At 42.2% G+C, this 25000-nt stretch overlaps 1 protein-coding gene and 1 pseudogene across 2 annotated transcripts in view; one reads left to right on the top strand and one right to left on the bottom strand.

Annotated features, from left to right (window-relative positions):
* LOC308284191 (tRNA-splicing endonuclease subunit Sen54-like) overlaps positions 1–6086 on the top strand; it is a 29662-nt pseudogene extending 23576 nt beyond the window's left edge. Inside the window, exons 11-14 of the transcript in view lie at positions 2068–2287; positions 3669–3729; positions 3950–4063; positions 5941–6086. The product of the transcript in view is annotated as a tRNA-splicing endonuclease subunit Sen54-like (transcript). The remainder of the gene's footprint in view (positions 1–2067; positions 2288–3668; positions 3730–3949; positions 4064–5940) is intronic.
* LOC308283087 (nuclear factor 7, ovary-like) overlaps positions 1–12333 on the bottom strand; it is a gene marked incomplete at both ends in the record, with an annotated part of 43517 nt that extends 31184 nt beyond the window's left edge. The window contains one exon of the mRNA XM_080723474.1: positions 12199–12333. Coding sequence (XP_080579600.1) covers positions 12199–12333 — 135 coding nt within the window. The remainder of the gene's footprint in view (positions 1–12198) is intronic.
* Positions 12334–25000: the final 12667 nt, after the last annotated feature.

Consider the following 25000-nt stretch of genomic DNA (forward strand, 5'->3'; position numbering starts at 1 on the left):
TTGATCACAAAGTGTAACTTAGTAATACAGTAAAACTTAGTTGGGTTGTCTGCCAAACCATTTGGTCCCCAGTCATGTTAGGATCATTCATTAGGTGTTTTCACTGTATGCAGTGATATGGAACAGAACTGATAATACACATGAAATGTACTAATATTACAAAAATGATACAGTGTCAGCTTGTAGATCTAATATTTTGACTGTTTATGTGATATATTTCCAGCATAAATATGAGTATGATTGGTATAATCCCTAATCAAATTATAACATAATTACTAAAGCCATCATAATGTTAAAATTGGTAAATGTTCATCCAGTTACTGGTTTATTCATACAGTCAGATCATTTTGTTACATGTCAATTCCCTATAGGTCTATTAATTCTTACCAGGCTACTGACTATCTCCACAGAGTATTGGTAAATGAGGGTTTTTTTCTATTATTTTTATCTGATATTAACCCCAACTATGGTCTCTGCTACAACTATATCGACCCATCCCATAAACATGTTACAATTATATCAACAAAGCGATGACAGATTAAAAATAACCTCATATTAGTGTTTTAACCACTTGAACCATATTGGCAAAAATTACCGATCTATAAAACTTAGCTATAATGCGACAGCCCTGTTACAGGGGGGTCTGTGAGAAAATTAGTTTACTCTTTTTGCGTGAACAAATCTCAAAACAGCCTAAATATGGGGTCTCACTGTGTATAATAAACCTTATGATATGCATGGGACTAACCATGGTAAGTCAATTTACATTACATTCACTAAAACATCCCATTACATGAACATGTTAACATTTTTAAAGTTTTTGTGACATTAGTCCAATACACTGAAAACATGTATTTGTTATAGTATATTATCTATAGATGGGTTAAAAGACTAGGTATTCATTAAATTGTACTAAACATTGCGTATAATCTAAAGATTTAACTATACATACAGCATCATAGCATAGCATGTTGCCATAGCACATATTGTATGCTATTATATGCTCCATGGTAGGCTGATGTGATAGGATGTAATGTAATTAATGTAGATAGCATGTATGTATACTGCTATGCATTGGGATACATCCTATACAGCATAGTCTAAATGTACAGATTTCAGATTTTTTCTCTTTGGTTAATCAGGACACCAGAGCTAAATGGTAAATGTTATGCATATTGCATGGGGCCAGAAGGTGGTTATCTACAAAGCTTACCTATAAGGTGACAGATCTGCACCAATCGTGCATGTTACACATGCACATGTTACACATGTTACACCAGTGCTAGAGTCAAAGTATAGATAGAAGTATAGATCAAAAGTTACAAAGAAAGTTCATTTTCTTTTCATTATCAATGCATTGCGGTATGAAAATGCAATTATTCTCCAAATACATTCAAAGATCTTCCATAATGTGAGCTTGTAGATCTGCTATTTCCATTTGAAATGGGAGCTTGAGTGATTAATTCCCTTCTTTCCCTAACATCACAACATCATAATTTTACATATTGTGTTAATTGTTCAGGAATCAGCACTAGTGTGTGAGTGGGCTCCTTTTCATACTGTTTCACAAATCACACGTTACGACGTGAGCAGGCCTACATTTCGTCATTTTAGGGGCAAGGCCACTTTGCCTTTGGTGTTGTCCATTGTTTGAGGACAAAAAGGCCAAATGCCAGGGCAGGAAGGCCATCAAATAAAACAAGATTTTGGTTAAGATTTAACATTTTATTTGTAGACTATCTGCTGTGAAATAAATAAATTGGTATTTACAATCTGATCCATGCTCACTGCTCAGCCCTGTATCAATCAAAGATACTGGATTCGTGGATTGGTTTAAAAATGGGGACTCAACAAAAGACACTGGTCCACATGACAAGAAAGATAGACTGGTGTCTACATGTTTGCAAGACAGAGGAGAAAGTGGTACAGTCAGCTTGGGGCATCAAGGCCACTATGGCCTCAGGGCATGAAATTTTTTGGAGGGGCCTTCATGGCCTCCCTGAAATTCCTGCCCTGGTCGTGAGATTGAATCATGAGTACTGTACTCTACGTTCCTGTCCCTGACAGATGAAGATGTCTGCAGGGGAGCGGTGGAGGGAGGAGGACAGGGACAGGTACAGGCGGGACGTCAACGAGGACAGAGAGGTGAGACGCTGCAGCAACTGGACAGAGTACCACCAGCTGCAGGAGGGGAGGAGGAGGCAACGTCGCCACGGCAACAGACCCCCCCACCTATGGGAGGGCTCTGTCGTTCCCTTACACGACCCCAACCACTACACCCCCACTGGTACGACCACACTCTGAATCCATGTTAGAAAGACATGTTACACCCCCACTGGTACGACCACACTCTGACTCCATGTTAGAAAGACCTGTTACACCCTGACTGGTACGACCACACTCTGACCACATGTTAGAAAGACCTGTTACACCCTGACTGGTACGACCACACTCTGACCACATGTTAGAAAGATATGTTACACCCTGACTGGTATGACCACACTCTGACTCCATGTTAGAATGACATGTTACATCCCGACTGGTACGACCACACTCTGACTCCATGTTAGAAAGACCTGTTACACCCTGACTGGTACGACCACACTCTGACTCCATGTTAGAAAGACATGTTACACCCCCACTGGTACGACCACACTCTGACTCCATGTTAGAAAGACATGTTACACCCCCACTGGTATGACCACACTCTGACCCCATGTTGGAAATAAATGACAGAGTTTGACTCTATTACGATTACGATGAACAAAAGTTATCGTTTTCCTATTATGAGAGTGGGTCAGCAGCACTACACCGTCACCAGGTGTTTTGCTGGTCTGAAATAGTTTATTAAATCTACTAAAATCGGGAAAGCATCTGTCATTTTAGATTTCCGTATTGGTTATTCAAAAATAGCAGTTATACAAGATCACTTGTCACTTTGTGCCGTGTTGCGACATCAGTGTACTGTACATCTGCAGTTTTTGAACATTTTGGAAAAATCTTGAAAGTGTAAGAACTACTGGTTTTGTAGAATCGGCCTCAGGTCTTCTGGTTTTGATGTGTCTAGGAGGTTGACAGAACTTCATTAGACCCCCTGGCGTGGTTGTTATGAGCAATTTTGTATTCCCTTTGTATTTTGGATTTCTTCCTGGAGGCTGACACCTTGTGGGTCAAAACTGCCAATCCAAAAACACAGATTAAATGACATCATATAATCACCCCCTCCCCTTTTACCGTACACCGAACACTGTGGGTGTGGCTAACTTCAGCTGGTTCACCACCCACCTGGCAACCAGCCATACTTACTGAACTGGTGGCTGTGGCCACATAAATAGTAAATACCTAATTTTAACTCTTTCTGTACACTCTTTTGGAAAGAAATCCTCCTCCTAGTATAATTATAATACCTGATAATCATGTTTTTGGGGGAAATAAATCATGGCACTGCATCTTTAATGGGTTAAGTTACAGTTCTGTGGCGGGCAGATTGTGCCCAAAATGTGAACATGCCCAAACCATGTATGCACAAATCACCCGCTCACCATGTTATGCCTCAACATGGTTATGTCTGATATGAGAGATGGAGAGGGAGGGAGGGAGAGTGAGATGTTGTTTTTTGCTTGTAAGATATGAATAACAGAGTGACATTTCTTTGTCTCTTTTCTCAGCTGAGCTGCTTGAAAAAATCAGCGTAGTCAAATCATCCAACTTGCTGGATGGAGCATCCAGGTAATGTTTTTAACTTTTGATTTCAAATGTCACAATGCATTTGACTTTACATCCATTTTATTATAAAACAAAGCATTATTGTATGAACACTACAGCTACAGTATGGATCGAGTGTGTATTACTATGATTTCATGAACACTATTTTACCAGAGTGACTTAATACATACAGTAATAACACAGTATTGGGAAAACAAGGTGACCTTGTGCTTTATGTGTTCAGGTTGACAGCTGACGAGGAGTGGAGGATTAGTTTCAGTGTTTACCAACCCGACACGGTGGCCGACTTCAAGAAGAGCAACCCGGGGAAACCCTATTCCCGCCTGTGTGTCTGCAGGTAAGAAGTCTCCACTAACTGACACATGTGTGTCTGCAGGTAAGAAGTCCCCACTAACTGACACATGTGTGTCTGCAGGTAAGAAGTCCCCACTAACTGACACGTGTGTGTCTGCAGCTAAGAAGTCTGCACTAACTTTAAGTGTGTGCTACTTTCGTCTCATGGTTCATGTCCTGTTCAAAATGTGACTGTGCCTGGAAATATCTGCGTGGGCCTGAAGTTTTTTAAGATTAGACATTATAATGACCGGTGGATGATGACAATATTACAATCTTTTTGGTCTGTTTGGCTGCTTTCTGTGGGCGGCACATGGAAAAATACAGACCAGTTGCAGGTTGTAGCAGACCTAATAGCTCACAAATAGCCAAACAAAATCAGGGTTAAACTCAAAGGGTAAAGATTCTATTTGCACACTGAAGCACCCTTCAAAGATGTATATTTTGTATGATGTTTGGAGGAGAAAGCTCTTCTTCAGACTCAGTTCACTACAGTATGCAGATCTGTTTCTTGCCCTTTTATCTGGTGTGCTTTTGGGTTCAGCACCCGTCTTTAAAGGTTCTGTGTTGATGTGTCCTTTTATCCTGATTCAAGTTGTTAAACTGACATCAGTCAATTCAAGGATTTGATTATAGCATCCACTAACATCAATGTAAATGTTCTTCTGTTTCATTTCAATTCAATGTAAGAATATGACATGGTGTCAACTGAATAAAAAAATTTCAAAAGTGCAATGTGACATATTTAGAACCTCCAAGTAAAATGTTTTAATATTTTATTATGGTGTTATTATTTTACTAACAGTGATTCAAATGACTGCAGAGTTCATAGTCTACCTCACCAACTCTTGTGGCTTCATAAAACTAATTTATTTAACATACTGACCTCTGCTAACATCATATAACAGGACTTTGTCATAAACAGATTCATCCAACGTGGTGATTTTATATTAGCAAATGTTATAAAAAGTAAAAGAAGAAAAGTATCATAATAATAGTTTGATACATTTCACTAAAGTATACTAAAGTATCTCAATTCCTCAACATGATTACTACTGAGAGATTTTTTTTCCTTTTTCTTTTTCTTTTTTTTACCATTGAACCATTATCTCAATGGTAAGCCGGCCTGCTTGCTCAGGGGATAAATTGAATCTTGACCATCAGGTAAAACTTGTCTGATCCTGTGTCTTGGTGAGACATGAACTTCGACATCTAAAATACAACCTCCCCAATTGTTATATTGTATTAACATTTACCATACAGATTGGACAAAATAACATTTTATTCATAAAAAGAAAAGTTACATAATGCCGCTTTAACATGACAATAATAGAAAGGATAATGTGAGAATAAAAGAAAATGCATTAACACAACACTGATCTAAGCTGTCTATGAAATCTATGAAAAAGTTTAATCTGCTACACAATTTTATACAATATGTAGTGGGGGGTCCCTGCTTCATCTTACTCTCAGTGAAGGGGTCCTTGGCCTGAACAACCTCAAAGACCCCTGTTCTAGGTTATAGAATGTGACTGTGTTTGGAAACTTTCTTGCACAATACTGATAATAATACATGTCTTGTATAGTTGTATATGTTGTATAATACCAATGACTTGTGGTTGACACACCTGGGCTTGTTTCAAGGCAGACCAGTGTTCCTTGTTTGGTAGACAATGGTGTAGACAACACTAAAATGTCATAATTCATTCTCTATGGAACATTCACACCACCATGCAGCACAGTATTGACAAATAAATAAATAAGTGCAGAGCTCCCTGTATGTGCTAGTGTGTTTTCTTTTTCTCACGTGTGCCTACAACTTGCATGTCCATAGTAAAACCTAACCAACATAATAATGTGATTGTGTCCATGTGTCCACAGCTTCCAGGGTCCAGTTCCTGACCTGCAGACTGTCAAACTGCTGGCCTTCCAGAGCAGGGACGTTCCTGTCACCTTTGTTGTGGTGGACCATGGTCTCCTTCTACACCTTCAAAGACTTCCATCTGCCCACTGACGTGTTCCCCTGAGGACAACAATCCTCTGGATGTTCTATGAGGACAACAATCCTCTGGGATGTTCTATGAGGACAACAATCCTCTGGGATGTTCTATGAGGACAACAATCCTCTGGAATGTTCTATGAGGACAACAATCCTCTGAGATGTTCTACCACACTGACTAGTACTGTACACACTGTACACACTGTACATACACTCTGCATCTGAAATAACAGCTCCTTATGTTCTTATTCACTGTATATCTTTAAATACGTGCCTTTAACTACTTAAGACCTATTCAAAGACTTTCCAAAATAGCTTGTCTACTGTACAAGCTCCCAACATGTTGGGAGTTTGTAGATTGGCTATTTTTGAAAATGTTTGAAACTTTTTCAAAACATTTTTTGACAATTCCCAAGCAGAAGCATTGCACATATTGTAGTGTGGTCCTTCATATTGGAGCAGGAGGTATCAGGAGCTTTTCAAAGCACTGGGTGAAGGCAGCAACACAACTAATGGTTGTATTTGTTATGTCTGCCGTTCAGAAACCACTGTATGTAGGAACTGAACTACTCTGATAAGTAGTGAGCATGGAGTCTCCTCAGTGTTTTGGATGTTTTGACTTTTGTTGGGAATATTGAGTTGACATTTACTTTTTGTTTTACAAAATAAAATCTAGAACACTGTTGTCCACAAAACTACGATCCTGTACTGTTGTCCACAAAGCTATACCTCCCTCTTAAAATAAAGATACAAAGATAAAGCTATCTACGGGTCTCTATAGTTTTTATGATGTCCATGTTCTAGTAGTTTAAATCAACTAGTGATAGACATGTTGTTTATGACATGGTGTGGAAGGGACCTACAGTAGCTGTGTAGAACAGAGGTTGTATGAGCTGCATGTATAGCTTACTAGAACAAGAACACTACACCTTCACTGACACTAGAGGGAGCCAACCGCACACAGGGTGAGGCTGAGGACTGGGAATATTTAAACACATTTTATTCTTGTTTTTACCACTTAAACCATGTTTACTCTGTTGATATTTGTCACGTGTGTGCATGCGTTCTACCAGGACTGAGTCAACCAAACTAGAATACAATAATAACTAGAAGAGAAAATTTCTAAGAAATTTTAAGTGTGCCTGCAGCTCGCTAAGTCTGTGCAACCTTGTGTAGCGGTTGGTGTTAGCATTAGCGTTATTTCATTTGACGCAACCCGCGTGTCTGTATGACAAACGGTTCACGAGATCAAGGGTCACTTCCTGTTTGGTGAGGGGCACTTCCTGTTTGGCGAAATAGGCCCCAATTAAGGTCATGGACGATTAATGAATTAAAGCTGCAAGCAGCGATGACCAGGCCCTCGCAGCTCTACCCACGTCACAAGGCCAGCAGCCAATCAGAAACCAAACAGGAAGTCAGCCATTTCGACTAATTAGTGGCGTTTTGGAGCATTTTTGGCCGTTATCACGGGTCGCACTTTAACGACAGTTTTTTGAGAAAAAATTGTTTTGTGAGAAAAAAAATTTGAGAAAAAAACTTTTTTGAGAAAAAGAAATTTTGAAAAAAAAATTGTGAGAAAAAAAAATCTTGAGAAAAAAAAATGAGAAAAAAAAATGTTGAGAAAAAAATAATTTTGAGAAAACAATTTTGAGAAAAACATTTTTTGAGAAAAAAAAAATTGAGAAAAAAATCTTTTGAGAAAAAAGATTTGAGAAAAAAATTGAGAAAAAAAAAATTTTTGAGAAAAAAAAATTGAGAAAAAAATTGAGAAAAAAAAATTTTGAGAAAAAAAAATTGAGAAAAAAAAATTGAGAAAAAAAAAATTTTGAGAAAAAAAAATTTTGAGAAAAAAATTGAGAAAAAAAAATTTTTGAGAAAAAAAAATTTGAGAAAAAAAAATTTGAGAAAAAATTTTTTTGAGAAAAAAAAAATTTGAGAAAAAAAAAATTGAGAAAAAAAAATTTGAGAAAAAAAAAATTTGAGAAAAAAAAAATTTGAGAAAAAAAAAATTGAGAAAAAAAGAAAAGGTATGACACCAGCCGCAAGTCTGTACGACAAACGGTTCATGAGTTATAGAGGCACTTCCTGTTTGGTGAAGGGCACTTCCTGTTAAAGAGGGGGCGAGGCTTAATCAATTACAGCTCATCCCTATTGGTCGGAAAAAGACCAAAGTTGTGTGAGCATTTTACATTTTAAATGACGTTGCTAGGCAAAAGTATGGCAGAGTTATGTGGCGCCAAAGTTTCTGGGTTTTTTTCGGAGTCCCCCATTCAAAGTCAATGGAGTTTTTGGGCGTTGTTTTTTGCGAATTACATCGCAATCGTAAAGCGGATCGGAAAGAAAAGTAATAGCACACCATTCCCGGCCGAGCCGCACATTTTGATGTATATATTGCGGGGGTGGCGTAAATCGTGCGGCAGTTATTACGTGCCGAAGTTTCCCCCATTCTAAGTCAATGGGGTTTTTTGGCGTAGTTTTTTGCGAATTACGTCGCAATGGTAACGCGGATCGGAAAGAAAAGTAATAGCACACCATTCCCGGCCGAGCCGCACGTTTTGATGTATATATTGCGGCGGTGGCGTAAATTGTGCGGCAGTTATTACGTGCAGAAATTCGTGGCGAAAGACTTAATTAAGTATGGCGGATTACAATAAGTGTTTTGCTATTGCATAGCAGGCACACTTAATAATAACACTTGGAATTATAGGAGTTGAGTTATTACATTTAGTTTGATTTGGTTCCACAGTTATACCTAATGTGAAATAATAGCCAAACTAGAACTTTGTAAGAAATAGATTTGCACACAGTAGCTCCATTCAATGTTTTTTATAGACATCCTCCTGAGTGAAGTTTGGAGGAGAAAGCTTTTCTTCAGACTTCAAAGTCAAAGTGCAGTAAGAAGACATCAATTATACTGATGAATTGGGCTTTGAAGTGTTTCTACTGTCAGTCAGTGGTTCCCAAAGCTTTTAGCTCAAGGCCCAAAAGAGAAATTAGATGTTATGAATTGAATAGCAGATCTAGAAGCTCACAATGTGTCGCTTCACGCCATGCCACGCTGTGAGCTTATAGACCTGCTATTTTCACTACTTCTTAAACATTATATTAACTCAGTACAAAAAGAAAGGAAACTTGACTTCAGTCCATATCTCCCCTTCAATAATACCAATTTGTATTGTGTTTTATATCATTTTTATTGTTGATTTGTGACCTTTACAAGGAGGTACAATTTAAGCATCAGGCATTAGTGGAATGAGCACTACAGCCAAATGTGTGGGTAGACCCAAAATTTCCATTATATCTCCCCTTTAATTATGCCAAATGGTGTTTGATATCATTGTTATCATTGATTTGTCACCTTTACAACAAATTGTAAGGATCTGGCATTCGTGGAATGAGCAACACAACCAATCGTGTGGGTAGCGCCCCTCCAAAAATGGCCTGGCAGGCCTGCAATACCGTTCTTTTGGTGTTCTCGTTTGTTGCTTGGTTCATTGAATGATTGCACTCTCCGACAGGAATTAGAAAAAGAAAAAACAGCACATATTGGCTATTTTTACACTTAGTTAATTTTAAGGTCAGTGTCAGGGAAGCCCAAAACCAGAGTAAATTCCAGCAGAACAGTAGGCCTATATTGCAAGCCATTTTGGCAACAATTTGGTCGGCGCTACCCACACGTTTGGCTGTGGTGCTCAATCCACGAATGCCCGATGCTTACCAAATATAGCTCCTTGTAAAGAAACCAATCGTTGACGAATCAATGCTAAAGATTATATAAAACACACTACAAATTGGTATTATTAAAGGGGAGACATAATGGACCGAAGTCAAGTTTCCTTTCTTTTTGTAGCTACTGAGTTTATATTTTTTAATGGAAATTATTAGACTTTTTTATGTATTAAATACTTTTGAAATGCTGCTTTTAATAGTTGTTTTTACTTGATGAAAAGCTTGGAATTGTTTTTACTTTTTTGTTTCAACTCTCAAATCTTTTGAAATAATTATATATATATATATATATATATATATATATATATATATATATATGTAGGAACATATTATGGAACATAATATATTTACTCGCGACCCATACAAATTGGTCCACAACCCAAACATGTGTCCCGACGACTGTTTGGGAACCAGTTTACCTTTTAAGTGATACTGCACTAATCTGTTCTTGAGGTAAATCTTTATCCCCTAAAATCATGAACAAAGATTTGACCTTATATTTTAGGATTAGATTTGTGTATGCTTCATCAATGTAAAATGTTCTCCTGTTTCATGTGAATGTATCTCTCAGATTCCCTATTGAAGAAATGAAAGTGTCAACTGAATATATTAAACAATTCAGTTAAAAACAAATAATTGTTTAGTCGAGCGACATTTCAAAAGAGCAACGTGACATATTTAGACCCACAATAGATTCAAGTAAACTGTTTTTATATTTTATTATGGTTATCATTTTATTAACAGTGATTCAAGTGACTACAGGGTCATAGTCTACCTCAACCGTTGTGGTTTCATAAAACTAATGTAATATTTAACATACTGACCTCTGCTAGCCATCATATTATAACATGTCATTCTTTATATTGTCATAAAGAGATTGTTCCAATGTAATGATTCGATAATAGGAAATAGACAGTAAAAAGTACAGTGCAAGATTAAAATTACCATAAAATAGTCTGATACATTTTAAAGTATCTCAATGTTTACTACTGAGATAATTACATTTCTATGAATCCCCTAATATTAATTACCATTATTGTTTGCAATTGTACTATTACTAATATTGTTAATACATCATCATCATCATCATCATCATCATCATTATCATCATCATCATCATCATCATCATCATCATGTTTAACAACATGGTTCCAGAGTTACACTGATCTTCCATGGTAACATCTTCAGAGGGACAGTATGACCTGCAGTGCTAATGTATGGAAAGAGTGATTCAGTGAAAGTGTGTGTGAAGGTGTGTATGTGTGTGTTAGTATCAGGATCAGAGAAGGACAGCTTTCCTTTGTTCCAGTCCAGCTGGACTCTGATCTTCTTGGGGTTCTGCTTCACTGAGAGAACAGTGGATGACCCTGGTGATGAGTATGCTGTGTATTTACCTTCATATAACCATATACACCAGCGTTGACCCCCTCCCTTTCCCTTCCTCTGAAAAGACTCTGCTGACACACCTAGTAACCAGTGTGTACTGTCTCCAACCTCAACATCCCAGCTGTGAGTCCCAGAGTGAAAGCACTCAGAACCCAGGACATGGGGCCAGTAGTCAAACCTCTCTGGGTTGTCAGGAAGCTGCTGTTCATCTCCATGTCTCACACTGTTCAGATCATCAGACAGGATGAGTCGTGGATAGGCAGTGTTGGGGTCCAGAATGACAGGAGTGTAGGAGACGATGTCCTTCATCTTGTCCCAGACTCTGAAGGTCAGGTTCTTCAGGTGTTTGGTCTCGTCTATCAGTGCTCCTGAGACCGGCTGTGGGTCCTGCAGTGTGAACTGGAGTTTTTTCACTGTGGTCTTGTAGTTCTGCAGGAATGAGATGTGTTCAGCTCTCAGATCCTCCTCTATGGCTCTGATTGTGTCTGAAAGGGTTGATATGTCTCTGTTCAGACCCTCAATCTTGCCCTTCACCATCTTAGTCCTCTGCTGCTCTTCCTCCCTCAGTGCAGTGATCCTGGCCTCCTCTTCCTTTTGTAGAAACTGATGCATCTTCTTATACTGTTCCTTCATCTGCATCTCTGTGTGCCGGGCCCGGACCTTAATCTGTTCTGCTGTTTGATCATAGTTTGTTTTAACTTCATTAAAGACCACCAGTTTCTCCAGTAAAGTTTCAGTAATTTCTGGACTTTCTCCTTGTGTTCCGGTGCAGCTTCATCGATGGGTCTGAATCTGTGGTTGATGTGTTTTTTAGAATCTCGACACACAGTACACACTGGCTGTTGACATTCCAGACAGAACAGTTTGAATTTCTCATCATAATGCAGACTGCAGAGAACCCCAAACCCTGTTGAAGCTCTCTGATGTCTCTCCTGTATGAAGGCCTCACACAGGTTCTTCAGAGCCAGGTTTCTGGGTGGATCCACTGAATGTCTCTCCTTACAAACTGGACATTCTTTTATTACCTTCTCTCTCCACCATTCCTGCAGACAGGTTTTACAGAAGCTGTGGCTGCAGGACAGAACAACAGGATCTTTAAAGATGTCACAACACACAGGACAGCAATAATCCTCTTCTGGGAGAGATGCGTTGGAAGCCATTTGGTCTCAGTGTGTAGCTTCAAATACGCTGCTCAAGCCAGGAAATCAGCCAGTCAGTGGTGGTAAAACTCCCTCCTCTAGAATGTTCCCTGAAGTTTACCCTTTAAATCGTGGTTCTTGTTAAAGTCCATTCAGCTAACAGAGTCAGCAGCAGGTTCCAGTGGTCTGGGTAAGTATTCCCTCTTGTAGCTGTGGAAAGACTGTCTGTCCTCCTCACTGTAAGTTGTGTTTGATCTGAAGGTGAATCTTATGGTCTTATACTGTATGAATCTGGCAACATCTGGGTGGAGCTTTGCCACACAAGGAAACTCCTTCATATAGTTTGTGCCTCAATCCATCAGGTATGTTGTCAAACAAGCATGTGATGTCTTCGTCACATGCATGGCATTTATGGGAAAGCAGGTTAGCTCATGGACACACGGAGTGAGTGTGTGTGTGTGTGTGTGTGTGCGTGCGTGCGTGCGTGCGTGCGTGCGTGCGTGCGTGCGTGTGTTTGTTGCGTGTGTTTGTTCCCATGCTCTTGCACAGTATAGAGAAGCATATATTCCACTTACCACTTGGCAGTGCACACCTCTGGGTCACATGGGACACAAATGCCACATTTTACGCTGTTCAGACAGACAGACAGACAGACAGACAGGCAGGCAGACAGACAGGCAGGCAGGCAGACAGACAGACAGACAGACAGACAGACAGACAGACAGACAGACAGACAGACAGACAGACAGACAGACAGGTCTTGTGAATTCATAGAAGGATATAGACAGTTCAGGGGGCAAGACCATTTAGGTTGAATGAGCTTTATTGACAGAATGGAAGCATACATATGACAAGGCAGCATATACAGATAAGCAATATAAGAAGCATCCTATAGCCTAAGCAGCATGATGAATATATACAGCATAACTAGACTATAGCGGAATTTAAGAGTGGCCATGGATTCGGCCCTCGGATCAATGTACCGCGGCCACGATAAATGTTTAAGCTATATCGTGAATGAAGCTCTCCGCGGTCACATGATCCGAGACCCCCCAGCAAGGATAAGCCTAATCCTGAGGTGGAGTTGGGGAAGGAGGTGGGGCAGCGTTGAGTTTAGCAACTGACACTAAGCAGGTTAGCTCTCCTTAAGTACTCTGGGTGAGGGGCCGGAGTACAAGGCCCCGCCCACCTGGGGCGCGCCGTCAACCCCTAAGCTCTCTCCCCCTGAACTGGCTACGTCATTCTTCCTGCGCTATATTTCAGGGGGCAAGACCATTTAGGTTGAATGAGCTTTATTGACAGAATGGAAGCATACATATGACAAGGCAGCATATACAGATAAGCAATATAAGAAGCATCCTATAGCCTAAGCAGCAGCATGAATATATACAGCATAACTAGACTATAGCGGAACCTAAGAGTGGCCATGGATTCGGCCCTCGGATCAATGTACCGCGGCCACGATAAATGTTTAAGCTATATCGTGAATGAAGCTCTCCGCGGTCACATGATCCGAGACCCCCAAAGGAAGGACCCGAGTCCTCCCCCCAAAAAACACGCAACGCTCAGAATCCATGACTAATCCTAACCATCGGTGAAGATGATTTATTTCCGCGGGCCTAACAGCCTGAACACAGCTTGTGAACAGAAGCGCATATAACTAAACTGACAACTATAAGCATCCATTTACTATAAACCCCAGCACCCAGAATACAGCTCTTTTAATTAATCTGACTTATACAGCATTCTATTAGTTCTATTTAATTCTCACCCTCCCCAGCACACCTTGCTTTTGCGAAGTGAATACATAGCAGTATTCACTTCTGCTATGAGCACCAGAACCTTGAACACAGACCAGGACAGACGAACCAATAACCTTGCATCCTCCACGGGACGCGTGTCTGATTGAGTACCTCGGCCCCATCAGTCCATTAATCACGGGGCTGCTTCATATCGTTCCTGCGCCGCTTGATTGCTCCTCCGCCGCTGCGCACGGAGGATCCCATGCCTGCTGAACCCGATGCAGCGGACGCCTGCTGCTGACGACCAGCTGAGGCCCGAGGACGCCAGGAGCGCCGCCGCCGAAGCTGCTCCGCGCCAGGAGCGCCGCCGCCGAAGCTGCTCCGCGCCAGGAGCGCCGTCGCCGAAGCTGCTCCGCGCCGGGAGCGCCGCCGCCGAAGCTGCTCCGCGCCGGGAGCGCCGCCGCCGAAGCTGCTCTGCGCCAGGAGCGCCGCTGCCGAAGCTGTTCCGCTCCGCAGGGAATGCGACGTGTAGAGAGACGGCGCGAGGCCTTCACACTGGCCCTGCTCCCTCAGTCTCGCGGCGAACCAGGCGTGCGTCATGGAACAGAGGGTCGTTGGGGGCAGACCTCGGGCGGACAGCCAGGTGTTTCAGCATGGAAAGGACGGAAAGTGAGTTAGTTCTGCTGCAGAGTCTGCTGACGCACACATAAGAAACTCTACAACCCACCTCTTGACTTTTAAAGTCAAGAAATGCCAACGCGTGGCCCAACCGATATACATAATTTCCCCAGCTTAGAGCGACTGCACCCTGACGGAACCGAACACGCAAATGCGCCGCTATTTACCTGCTAGAGTCTGGCTCCGCCGAGCTTCCAGGGCAGCCGTCGCTGGCGAGAGTACTGGCTCCCGCCGCTGGCACTAGAACTGCCGTTCCCTGGCTCCTTCGCGGCATGACGGCGGTGTCGGTGAGCCGCTCCCCCCGGAAGACGAGCCTGTGCCCCGTGCGCCTCCGTCGTGGGCTCGCGGGCCGCCAGGAAGTCAGGAAGGCTGGCGGGCCGGCTGGCCCATGGCAGCAGCGGAAGCGGCTGCAGCCGCCGCAGCAATACCCTCCGCAGTGCCGACCGACTCCCGACTGGACTCCCAGCCGCACACAGCATAGACGAAGCTAGAAACATAACCTGCTAGCAGAAACACCCCGCAGCTGCCGTGCGACGCTGCAATGACGACCTGCTGTAGCCGCCGCCATGCGTTGGCTTTAGCCCGAAGCTGATGCCTTGGCAGTGGGCATGCCGCAGCTCCGGCCTGGAGCTGTAATGATAAATATGTTAGCAGAAAACCTCAGCGGCTGCAGCGCCGTGCTGCTATGGCGACCTGCTGTAGTAGCAGCTATGCAGCAGCTCCAGCCGAGCTGAAAAGATAGAAATGATGTTAGCAGCAGACATGTAGCAGCCGCAGCAAGAAGCTATAAAGTAAAACATGATTAGTGGAACCTGTAGCCGCTTAAGCATAAAGCTGCCATGATGACCTGATGTCATAGCCCTGGGCCTGCAGCCGCTCCGGCCTGGAGCTGGAATAATAAACAGGATGATAGCAACCAGCATGTATTAACTTTAGCATGAGCTGTAGGAAAACAGTACTGTAGCCAAGTGCAGCGGCTACGGAAACACCAATAGAACATACGGTGTGCTATGTGACCCAGTACTATAACCTTAGTTTGAAACAAATATTTAAGTTAAATCCCTTTAACTTCTGAAACACTGGTAGCAGCTTAACATGCAGCAGTAACGATGACTTGCTGGTGTAGCAGCGGACCAGAAGTGCTTTAGCCGGGAGCTGTAAAGATACAAATAATGTTAGTATCAGACACGTGGCAGCTGAGCATGAACTGCCCAGATAAACATGATGCCAGCATCCTACAAGCAGTAGCATCAGTTGTAATTATAAGCAGCCATTACAGCAGCATTAGCAGCTTGAGTTGAGCTAGCCTCAGCCGAAACCACGGAGACATGACATTATCCGACTGCGGCAGCAGCTACAATTGGCCTATTTTTATTAGCATTTAGTATAGCAGTACCACTGACAACTTAGAACCTATCAAACCCCAGCTAAAAGCCTGCGATGCGAGGAAAAAGCTGCAGCTGATGGATGCTGAAACTGAAAGAGAATGGTTAGCTGGAAGGGGCCCAGAGCGCCCCAGCAAGGGGCTGAGTGACAAACAAATTCCAGTATCAACACGTGGCTGCTCCATTGCCAAGCAGAAGTGTGCCCAATATGCTACAATCAGAACAAAATATGTACCAGTGAAACGTTTCTCAGCCTCGCGATTACCCGCCGGTCGAGCAGAGACACACCCTATATCAGTTTCTCAAGAGAGGCGACTCACGTCTTTTACTGAACCCTCCCGCGGAGCGCGGTACATATCCGCCGCCGTGTCTCATGAGCGGGGTGCCGGTTATGACCGATGCAATAGGTCGCTCTTGACAACGTACTTTAACTACAGAGGTTGATGTTTGTTAACGCTCCTCTAAACACATGTTGCCTACAAGTAGTGTATGTGCAACCCACTAATGCGTCCGGTGTGTGCACCGCTCTATACAGACCCGTCTCTTAAGAGACAGACACACACTTGTACGTGCAATGTATTCATTCACATGACAAGCAGCTGCCGCGATGGCCAGTCGTGCACGAGTGAAGAGGCCATACGTATATAAAACAGACCATACACACAATATACGCGTTACCCAAGGAGAGGCTAAAGCAAAACAGCCCCCAATACCAAACAATTAAGCCCGCTGCGAACGCAGCCCTCCCGCGCGCCAGTTGTAGTTCAAGTCACACTCTCTCCCCGCTGTGCCCCCCGAAGCTTGACATGCTAGAGAACTACATTTCCCATCCCCAGTGCTTAGTATGCGCTGACGAGCGTCATGCCGTAAACCACCGCTTGACGTGAACTCGGCTAGCTCGGATGCTAGGTGAATGCTGCCGTTTACAGACACCCGCAACCTACAAACTGGATCCTCCTGGCGTGATTCATTACTTGCTATGGGGGCCACGTTTTCACACGGGCCGCCGCTCTATGCCTTGACGTGGCTAGCACGTTGTTTTACCAGCTAACAGCATCCTTACCGAAGTAGCCGGCTAACAATAGTCACCAGCTAGCTCCTAGCTGACTGTACATTAAACCTATTGCTCCGCGCTAGCCGATACGGCCCGCGCAGTCGCAAAGCACAGTCACTATTATCGACAAATCCAACGACTGAGTTTACCTTAACGCATGGTAGCCCAGCAAAGGCCCACCAGGGCACAAACAAGTTAGCATTAGCCCATAGCCGCAGCCAACTTTTCTTTGTTCCTGAGTTTAACTGAGTCTAGTCTCCTGAGTCTAACTTAGCAACGTTAGCAAAGCCAGTAAGCACCTTTAAATTAGCTTTAGCAACAAACGACTGCCACATTAGACTGAAGTACAGAATTCAGTTGGGCACCAGCAACGTTAGCAAGACAATATGAACCTTGAAGCAGTAGTTTAGAATTCAGCAGCGATTACCAGAATAAAACAATCTCAACTTTCCATACAACCTGGCCAAGATCACAGCTTCTTGGCTTAGCAGCTAAGAACATGAATTAGGCGATAATAAGTAGCAGAAAACAGCCAGAAATACTCAGCCAGCTAGGCACCCTCTCCGAGCGTGTGCTCAGCTACCTGCAGCAACAAGTGTGGCAACTGTATAGCAACGTAGCAGCGACCTCCGTAGCAGCGTTGAGTTTAGCAACTGACACTAAGCAGGTTAGCTCTCCTTAAGTACTCTGGGTGAGGGGCCGGAGTATAAGACCCCGCCCACCAGGGGCGCGCTGTCAACCCCTAAGCTCTCTCCCCCTGAACTGGCTACGTCATTCTTCCTGCGCTATATGTTATCAAAATGAAACAGCCTGAAAAAGCAATGTTTCTCAGAATGCAATTTGACCATTCAAAGTGTTTTACAATGTAGGCCTCACATTCACTCTTTCACACGGCAACAGCAGCCATGCAAGTCACACACCTGCTTATCAGGAGCAGTTAGGGGTTCAGTGTCTTGTTGAATGATGCTTCCACACAGAGTGCCAGGACAGGAGGAGAGTTTTCACCGTTATGCAGATGAATACAATCAAGAGACAAAGTCACACCAGCAAGAGAAGAGAGACAACCATTTGACTTACGTTTGTAATGATATTATTTAAAAGATGACTGTTAAATTATTGCTTTGAAACGTTTCTGCAACTTTTAACTTGGACGGATTTGGATAATTGGCAAAATTGCCCCGAAATGCAACTAATCATGATATGAGTGGAAGAGAATGACCTGATGATACAAGTCAACTACAAGGATACAGCATTAATGACACTTCCTTTAAACCCTGTCATGCCCTTCATTATCTAATCACTCATCATCATTCATCATGTTCGTGTCAGTGTTTAGCTAGTAGAACTTGATTTCCTGATATCACTGTCCTTAGCAGCAATCTGACTTTTAATAATAAGCACACGCCCATCTTTGTAAGTAACTTATGCTAGAGTGGACTTGAGCGGAAATGATGTAGGTGTCCCTTTTGTATAACAAAGATGGTCTTAGGGTTATGTTGAATAATGAACAGTACAAGTGTGTGAGTCAGTGGGGTAGTGTACAGACACACATAGTCTAGGTTTAATAGTGTGTGTGTGTGTGTGTGTGTGTGTGTGTGTGTGTGTGTGTGTGTGTGTGTGTGTGTGTGTGTGTGTGTGTGTGTGTGTGTGTGTGTGTGAGAGAGTGAGTGGGGTAGTGTAGTGTGCAGATCATTAGTGTGTCCAAGGACACTAAAACCTGCAGCTGTAACACAGGAAGAACTATTTCAAGTTGTTGATGTTTATACAGGAGCACAATAAATGTGAGTTTACCTTACAATGATTAATGTGTTGTTACTTTTTAACATTTTATTAACTATTCAAGTCTGCAATTCAGATCTCATTCTCAGATGTGGAATGTAAAACAAACAAACAAAAAAAAGACATTAGCCTAGTATCCATGTGTGGGATTACTTTCTATCATGTAGAATAAATTGACACCTGACCTGTGCAGATTCTACCTGGTGTGATTTCACCTGAGGTGGCGTGTATGCCCATAGCCAATCAGAGAGGGGCAAAGGGTGACATCATAATATCAATGCATATACAGTATAAAGCTACATACGGGTATTTATCCAGTTTATAAATAGGCGATCTCTAGACGTGAGCGGCCCGAGATCGGACAGGTAAGGACAGGTAAGGACAGGTAAGGACAGGTAAGGACAGGTAAGGATCCCTTAGGGACGGGTGAGGAGAGGGGTAAGGATCTAGTATAGTTTCATTTATATTAATTTATTTGTGAATTCATTTCTCCTTTGATTTTAATGGGAAAATGCTAAAACAAAACCTTTCTCAAATACGGAGATGGTGACATCAGATTTTCTGACGTCATGAGACAGACACAGGTAATACATACAGTATGTATAGGCAGCAACAGAAGCAGTCAGGGATTCAGTGTCTTGTTTAAGGATGCTTCTATAGTGTCAGGAGGAGTGTTTTCACTATGATGCACATGAAGACATCAAGAGATTCATAGTCAAAAAGAGAAGAGACACATTTTAAATATAGCTTGTAAGACCACAGGCAAATAATATGTTCTCTAAAGGACCAGAGATGATAATAGAGGTCGATAATAGAAACACAATGACATGAAAAACACAATTATTTCCTCCTGTCTCTGTCTGTCTGTCTGTCTGTCTGTCTCTCTCTCGATCTCTCGATCTCTCGATACAGCATCAAACTCAACTCGTTATGACACTGCATTCCTTTAAACCCTGCCACGCCCCCTTCATTATCTAATCATCATTTATGTTCGTGTCTGCTTTATTGCCAAACCAACACATATTTTAACAGATAGAACTTGATCTCCTCCTGTCCTCAAGTAACACTGTCCTCTGCAAAGCAATCTGTATAAAACAATACAAGCACACACGCTCATCTTTGTACATACAGTAACTTGTATGCTAGAGTGAACTTACAGTACCATCAATGCACATCATTATGTAGTCATTTATAAACTTTTTGTGAGAAGCATGAGGAAATGATTTAGGTGTTGTATATTCATAACAATATAGTCTACGTTTAATAGTGTGTGTGTGTGTGTGTGTGTGTGTGTGTGTGTGTGTGTGTGTGTGTGTGTGTGTGTGTGTGTGTGTGTGTGTGTGTGTGTGTGTGTGAGTGGGGTAGTGTGCAGATCATTAGTGTGTCCAAGGACAATAAAACCTCATCACCAGCTGAAACACAGGAAGAGCTATTTCAATAAGTTGATCTTTATACATTAGGACAATAAACATGTTTACCTTACAATGAATAAAGTGTTGTTACCTTTTCTTCTGAGCTAAGAATGTTCATTCAAGTCTGCAATTCAGATCTTATTCTCTGTTGCACAAACAGCACCTTACAGAACCCTTTGCTAGAAGATTGGGTTGAGTAGGTACTGTAGCTTGCCTTGATGTAGCCTAACTCCAACAGACAGGTGGGCAAGAAATCGGGAAATATAATCTTTTATAATAATAATAATAATAATAATATTTTTTGGGCAGAATAGAGACCAGGATTACTGCATGTTGTTATTTTTAGGGTAGCCTACCTACCCCAAAGGACACAGGAAGAACATGCAAACTCCACACAGAAAGGCCCTTTCACCAATCCCACCTAGGGCATTGATGACACTGATGACGCGGAGGAGACAACACACCCACAGCCCTAACAGCGTCCCCGGCAGGAATTAACCCTTAAAATAAAGTTGAACTAGTCCTTGTCCGTTCGAAGATATGTGCTCTGAATTATGTGCAGTTTGGGCAATGAGGTGTGCACAGCAGTGTTGGGGAAGATACTTTGAAAGCGTAACTTGCATAGTTACAAGTAACTCACCATGGCAGTAACTTGATCAAGATACATTTCTACCCCTGGTATGTAAAGTTACATAGAAAACGTCAGTTTTTCCAGCGTTAAATTGAGAATGTACATTTGGTGTACATGAAACAAAATATAATATCCTACAAATAAAGTCACATGCCAGCAGAAATATGCCTCTCAACTGAGTTGTTTTATTTCAAAAAGGTTTACATTTTTTTCAACACCTGTGTTCCTAAAATAAAGAAAAGGTATGATCTGTTGAGGATACTGTAAGAGTCATGACATTTGATCGTCAATCTTATCACATCACATATGACATATCTATGCATCTCTATTAACTAAACAGTTACATGACTTTTGATTGTAACTAAACTACTAGTAAGACACCCGAGGGTGGAATGCGACCTCAGGGTGACATGCAACCTCGCCCTAAAGGGCGAGGTCGCGCCAATTCTTGACAATCTGGCCAACCACAGCGTTTCTCTGACGATTCTAGTTGTTGTCATTCTGGGGGGAGTTTGTTCATGTTTTTGTGAGGGTATCAACCCTAGGAGACACGGGGAGAACACGCAAACTCCACACAGAAAGGCCCTATCGCTCACACCCTAGGTTGGGTTGGCGATAGGGCCTTTCTGTGTGGAGTTTGCCTAAACATGGAGATGTGGTACAGAAGGACTCATATATGGGCATAAAAAGTATGTCATGTGACATCACTTCCTGTACAGACAGTCAGACAGACAGCCATTGACTCCGACCTAACAATGGCTACTGTCTATGACGGTAGTCCCATATGACATGATGTACTAGACTATCTCCATATATAGTGTTATCCACATCTCCTTGTTTAGGCCAAACAGATTCGCTCCATTTCTCCATGTATAGGTCCAAATGCCCAACGTTGAGCTTGACAACGAAACGTTCTTAACACAGCAGCCCCCATATTTACTTTAGAAAATATGTTAAATTCTAAGTACGTTTCGAGTACCGGTTTGATACAAGAGCGAATAAGCACTACACTTCTGGAATCATGTGCGTCGACCTAAAGTTGGATCCAGGCCTAATAACTTTATTTGGCCGCCCTGTTGCCACCTCCTTGTTACATTTTCTTTTCTCCAGGTGGATGGACATTCTTTCATGGACATCCTTTCATAGGTGATCTAAGTCCAGCCGCCCGTATCAGATCAGAGGATCAGATCTCCATGTTTAGGCAAACTCCACACAGAAAGGCCCTATCGCTCACACCCTAGGTTGGGTTGGCGATAGGGCCTTTCTGTGTGGAGTTTGCCTAAACATGGAGATGTGGTACAGAAGGACTCATATATGGGCATAAAAAGTATGTCATGTGACATCACTTCCTGTACAGACAGTCAGAAAGACAGCCATTGACTCCGACCTAACAATAGCTACTGTCTATGACGGTAGTTCCATATGACATATTGGACTAGACTATCTCCATATATAGTGTTATCCACATCTCCATGTTAGGACTCATATATGGGCATAAAAAGTATGTCAGGTGACATCACTTCCTGTACAGACAGTCAGCCATTGACTCCGGATTAACAATGGCTACTGTCTATGACGGTAGTCCCATATGACATGTTGGACTGGACTATCTCCATATATAGTGTTATCCACATTTCGTGTAGCCGCCCTGTACAGGAAGTGATGTCACAACTCGCTGACATCACACTGACATCACAGAGGATACGGACGGTCACGAGGATACGGAAGGAAGGAAGGAAGGACACTCAAGCGACACGGTTCTTCAGAGTATATGCGATCGCAATAACCTAACTTTAACTTTACTCTCTCTCTCTCTCTCTCTCTCTCTCTCTCTCTCTCAAATGTGTTGCTGACTATCAGAACGCAGCATCAAACCAGTTAAGACACTGCATTCCTTTAAACAATACCATGGCCTTCATTATCTAATCACTCATCATCACTTTTTATGTCGGTGTCTGCATTGACAACTGTTCTATTGCCAAACCCAAAAAATAATTTATCAACTTTTTTTGAAATATGTGTTGTTGTTTTTTTTTTCTTTCCTGTTGCACAAACAGCACCATATGGGCAAGAACCTGGTTGTGTAGTCACCTTGCCATGATGTAACTTCAAAGGTGGACAAGACATCTAAAATAGTTTCTCTATATTGACTAGAAATCAATGTTTTAAATATGAGAGAAAGTAAGAAAGAAAGAAAGAAAGAAAGAAAGAAAGAAAGAAAGAAAGAAAGGCTCTTCAACATTTTCAGGCCAGGGACCCCTAAATTGATGGGGAGATGTAGCAGGGACCCCCTACCTATGGTGGGGGTGGGGCTACAACATATCTAACATATAATTAGAGAGGTCTGTAGGTCAGTCAGCAACTGATCCGAACTTTCACATGGCATTGATCATTAGCATTATACAGACGGTGACGGAGCCCAAATGTAATTCTTCCCAAATTCAAGCCATTTATTAGCGTTTCTTCACCACTGTTCAACTCTACAGCCTGTTGTCAGGGTTACGGTCCGTTCCTCCAGGCCATGGGATCTGTAGCCCTACACACACACACACACACACACACACACACACACACACACACACACACACACACACACACACACACACACACACACACACACACACACACACACACACACACACACACACACACACACCCCTCTCTCTCACAGTTAGGAATGTGCATGGTCTCTCTCTCTCTCTCTCTCTCTCTCTCTCTTCTCTCTCTCTCTCTCTCTCTCTCTAGGCCAGGGCATTGATGACACTGATGACGTGGAGGAGAGAACACACCCACAGCCCTAACAGCGTCCCCGGCAGGAATTAACCCTTAAAATAAAGTTGAACTAGTCCTTGTCCGTTCGAAGATATGTGCTCTGAATTATGTGCAGTTTGGGCAATGAGGTGTGCACAGCAGTGTTGGGGAAGATACTTTGAAAGCGTAACTTGCATAGTTACAAGTAACTCACCATGGCTGGTATGTAAAGTTACATAGAAAAGGTAACTTCAGTTTTTCCAGCTTTAAATTGAGAATGTACATTTGGTGTACATGAAACAAAATATAATATCCTACAAATAAAGTCACATGCCAGCAGAAATATGCCTCTCAACTGAGTTGTTTTATTTCAAAAAGGTTTACATTTCTTTCAACACCTGATCTGTTGAGGATACTGTATGAGTCATGACATTTGATTGTCAATCTTATCACATCACATCTCTATGCATTAACTAAACAGTTACATGACTTTTGATTGTAACTTTAAAACTATAACCCAACTTTAACTTTACTTTCTCTCTCCTGTCCTCAAGTAACACTGTCCTCTGCACAGCAATCTGTTTATAAAAATCAAGCACATGCCCATCTTTGTACGTACAGTAACTTATGCTAGTGGCCTTACAGTACTATCAATGCACATCATTATGTAGTCATTTATCAGAGAGACAGCCGCTTGGCTCTTGCTGGCTTTTTTTGAAATATGTGTTGTTGTTTTTTTTTTGTTTTACTTTCCTGTTGCACAAACAGCACCATACAGGGCAAGAACCTGTTGATAGAGGTTTGGGTTGTGTAGTCACCTTGCCATGATGTAACTTAAAAAGGTGGACAAGACATCTAAAATAGTTTCTCTATTGACTAGAAATCAATATTTTAAATATGAGAGAAAGAAAGAAAGAAAGAAAGAAAGAAAGAAAGGCTCTTCAACATTTTCAGGCCAGGGACCCCTAAACTGATGGGGAGATGTAGCAGGGACCCCCTACCTAGGGTGGGGGTGGGGCTCAACATATCTAACATATTAGAGAGGTTAGTAGGTCAGTCAGTAGGTCAGTCAGTAGGTCAGTCAGTAGGTCAGTCACACAATGCATTTCCACCTTTATACACACACAGATCCAGGGCGAGAGGAGCAGGAAACAACATCACATTCATCTCAAACACGCGTTCGTTCATGATAAATCGACACGACGTCGACATCAAACCGGGTTTTTTTTTCTCTGCTTTCCTCCAGGAAACGTCGG

This window comes from Nannobrachium achirus (genome assembly GCF_963921795.1).
Source record: "Nannobrachium achirus genome assembly, chromosome: 4".
Lineage (NCBI taxonomy): Eukaryota > Metazoa > Chordata > Actinopteri > Myctophiformes > Myctophidae > Nannobrachium > Nannobrachium achirus.